Here is a 3,510-nt window from a genome sequence, read left to right as displayed (position 1 = left end):
TATAAATATAAAGGCGTATACTTGGTTTGGATACTTTTTGATCTAGTTATTCTTATCTTGAGATTAAGGTGACTTTGCTAACTTGAGCGTCGGAGTGCTAACGCGCAGGTGGCACCCGATCGAACGTGAGGATACAACTTGTCAAGGCAGACAAAGGAAACCGTTTGGTTTGTGTTCGGTTTCGGGTCTCAATCTGAAACATTTTGGCGCCCACCGTGGGGCCCGAAGATCTTAGCACAACCCGAACACGATGACAATGGCCGGAGAGCTTCCTCTGCAACTATTACAGGAGATGCAAAGACAGATGCAGGAGATGCGGGCAGAAATGGCGACAATAAGGGCAGAGAGAGGTGAAGGGCGGGGTGGACCTTCAGTCTAGTCGGTAAATGTGGAGACTCTAAATTCTAGAAGTGAGGAAGACAATCCAATGGTCCAAATGAACGAAGATAATAATAGTGGGTCTGGAGTTCGGGGTGGACGAGGAAATGGTCGGGGAAGAGGGAGAAATGTGAGGGGGAGAGGAAATGGGAGAGGAGTGGGACGAGGAGAGGGAAGAGGAAACAGGCAGAATGAGAATGAAGGGGAATTTGAGGCAAGGAATCATAATGGACGAGATAACGAGGATGGACGGAGGAATGAGTCGTAGCAGCAAAACCTGGATGCAGATGATCGAGTGGTGGTGGAAATACCCGATCAGGCTGAAGGACTTCATCCTTTCACCGCACGGGTAATGAGGGCTATCATACCAGAAAATAAGGTATTACCACCAATGGAAAGGTATGAAGGTTTGACTGATCCGATTAAACATCTTCGTTCCTTTGTTGATGCTATGGCGGTCTACTCTTCGGATGAATTAGTATGGTGCAGGGTCTTTTCCTTGTCGTTGAAGGGGGAAGCATTGGATTGGTTCCACTCGTTATTACCACGTTCTATAGACGGATTTGCTACGTTGAGGCAACTCTTTAGTCAGCAATATGTGTCAAATCGAACCCCGGGAGTGACATACACTACTCTCGTAAGGATGAGGCAGGGAAGGGAGGAATCTCTCAAGACGTTTATGGATCGATTTAACCGAACTGCTCAGCAGGTGCGGAATGCGGATCAGAGGATGATCGTGAGTGCTTTGACAACCGCTTTACAACCAGGACCTTTTGTAGATTACTTGTATGCAGAAGAACCACAAACTATGGATGAGTTACAAAATCGTTTGGCCAGTTTTATCCGTGTTGAGGAGGGAAGATCGCATCAAAGGGGGAGAGAAGAGGGAGAATCCACGAGTAGGATCGAGAAGGAGAGGAGGGGAGAAAAGCGACCGTTCGGGAGAGTTGAACAGGGAAGCAGTTTCAGGGGAGAGGGTCGGTTTAAGATACCCCAATACATTCATTATACACCGTTGAATGCTCCTCGAACTAAAGTAATGGAGGAGGCAGATGAAAGCAAATACTGTCGCTATCACCAGAATAGGGGGCACACAACGGAAGATTGCAAGACTCTTAAGGATAAGTTGGAGAGCCTAGTGCAACAGGGTCATTTACGACAGTTTGTTCGGAGAGGAGGGTCTTCCGGAAATAGTGATGTTGTAACGAATACGCCCCATCAGAGGCAAAAACATGAAGGGGGAAGTCGTCGCAGCCAGAGTAAGAGCAGAGACCGAACGGTGAGGGGGGTGATCAATACCATCTCTGGAGGGTTTGCTGGTGAGGGGCCAACGGTGGCAGCGCGCAAGAGACATTTAAGAAGTCTGCACCATGTTAATCGAGCAGGAATTACGAAGAAGTCAATGCCCGTTATCTCATTCTCCGATGTTGATTTTCACGCCTCCGATCCCGAACAAGACGACCCAATGGTGATTACGGCGATGATTGCTCGGTACCAAGTAGGGAAAATATTAGTCGATCAAGGAAGTTCAGCCAACATCTTGTATTGGAAAACATTCTAACAAATGGATATCCCGGAGGAGGCTATCATGCCCTTTCATGAACAAATTGTAGGTTTTGTTGGGGAAAGAGTGGATATCAAAGGTTATATAGACTTGCAGGTCAGTTTAGGATTGGAGAAGGAGACCAAGGAGTTGAAGGATCGTTTCCTTTTGGTCGAGGCGGAGACATCATATAATGTCTTATTGGGTCGTCCCTGTTTGAACGCTTTCAGTGCAATCGTTTCTACTCCGCATTTGGTATTGAAATATCCGTCTGATGATGGACGTGTGTGTACCGTTCGGGCAAACCAGAAGATGGCAAGGGAATGTTACGCTGCGGGACTAAAAGTTAAGCCTCAGATTAGTGGACCGATAAAAGAGAAATCGGTGACGATGATGGCAAAATTGGATCCAAGAGTTAATATTGAAGATCAGATCGAGCCGATAGGCGATACCCAACCGTTCAGGTTAGGGAGTGAAAGTCAGGTTACAGCGGTTGGAAGAGGCCTGCAACAAGGTCAAGCAGAAGATATTAGACGGGTACCGACCAAAAATAGGGACTTATTCGCCTGGCCAACAGTAGATATGCCTGGGATACATCCAGAAGTTATGTCCCACAAGTTGTCGGTATTTAAAGATGCCCGACCGGTTGTTCAAAAGAAAAGAAGGTTTGGGTTGGAGAAAAGACAAGCAGTGGAGGAGGAGGTCCAGAAGTTATTGGAAGCAGGGTTTATACGAGAAATAAAGTATACGACCTGGTTAGCCAATGTGGTGATGGTTAAGAAGTCTAATGGTAAATGGAGGATGTGCACAGACTTCACCGATCTGAATAAGGCATGTCCTAAAGATACATATCCCCTTCCAAGCATCGACGGGTGATAACGGTTGATTTAACATGTTTGTGTGTGTATATTTTGAGAACAAATCAACTCCTTCATAGCTTTTACCTTGTTTTATCCTCATGTTTAGTGTGTTTTATAGTTTTCTTGTGTTTTATGTAGTATATGTTTGTTTTTACCTCTAATCTCTATGTTTGAGTGTGTGAAATAAATGAATAGGAAGCCATTCTAGTGGAGGAAAACAAGCAAAAACTCAAGGGAACATGTTTTGGGACAATAAAAGATCAATTTGAAGCAAATACCCATGTTGGACGCCTTTGGAATCGAGCAAGAGCTTGAATTTTAGAATGTTGTCAAAGCTGTCACGCCCGGGCGCCCCCAAAAGGGCACGCGGGCGCCACAGAATGGTGCCAGGGCGCCCCTAGAAGGGCGCTGGGTGCCCTTTGTTGCTGTTTTTCTGCAGATTTGGCGCCCGGGCGCCCCCAGAAGGCGCTGGGTGCGACTTTCCGCTGATGTGTCAAAATGAGTTATTTAAACATGGGTCTCGCGATTTTTGGGGCATTCTTCTCCTCTTACACTTCATTCTTCACCTAGAGAGATTGTGAGAGGCCCTTGAAGGCTATTTGGGGTGTTGGGAAGCTCTCCCACTCCTCCTTGGGTCTTCAAGCTTCATCAATGGTGATTTTGCCCCTTTTGGGTTGAGGAAGAAGATGGGTCACAAATTGGAGATGGAGATGCGAAGGGGAGGCACAA

The 3,510-nt window shown here is 46.5% G+C and overlaps 1 protein-coding gene across 1 annotated transcript; it reads left to right on the top strand.

Annotated features, from left to right (window-relative positions):
• Window positions 1-730: 730 nt before the first annotated feature.
• LOC106774662 lies at window positions 731-1,939 on the top strand. The gene has a single exon (XM_014661706.1). It carries the CDS (start codon window positions 731-733, stop codon window positions 1,937-1,939), a length of 1,209 nt encoding a protein of 402 aa, XP_014517192.1.
• Window positions 1,940-3,510: the final 1,571 nt, after the last annotated feature.

This window comes from Vigna radiata, chromosome 10 (assembly GCF_000741045.1).
Source record: "Vigna radiata var. radiata cultivar VC1973A chromosome 10, Vradiata_ver6, whole genome shotgun sequence".
Lineage (NCBI taxonomy): Eukaryota > Viridiplantae > Streptophyta > Magnoliopsida > Fabales > Fabaceae > Vigna > Vigna radiata.
Note: the sequence above shows the minus strand (reverse complement) of the source record. Positions and strands in the feature narration are given on the sequence as shown.

Bases quoted from the DNA above. Each gene is read 5' to 3' on its own strand.
- LOC106774662 (XM_014661706.1), top strand. From the start codon at position 731: ATGAGGGCTATCATACCAGAAAATAAGGTATTACCACCAATGGAAAGG.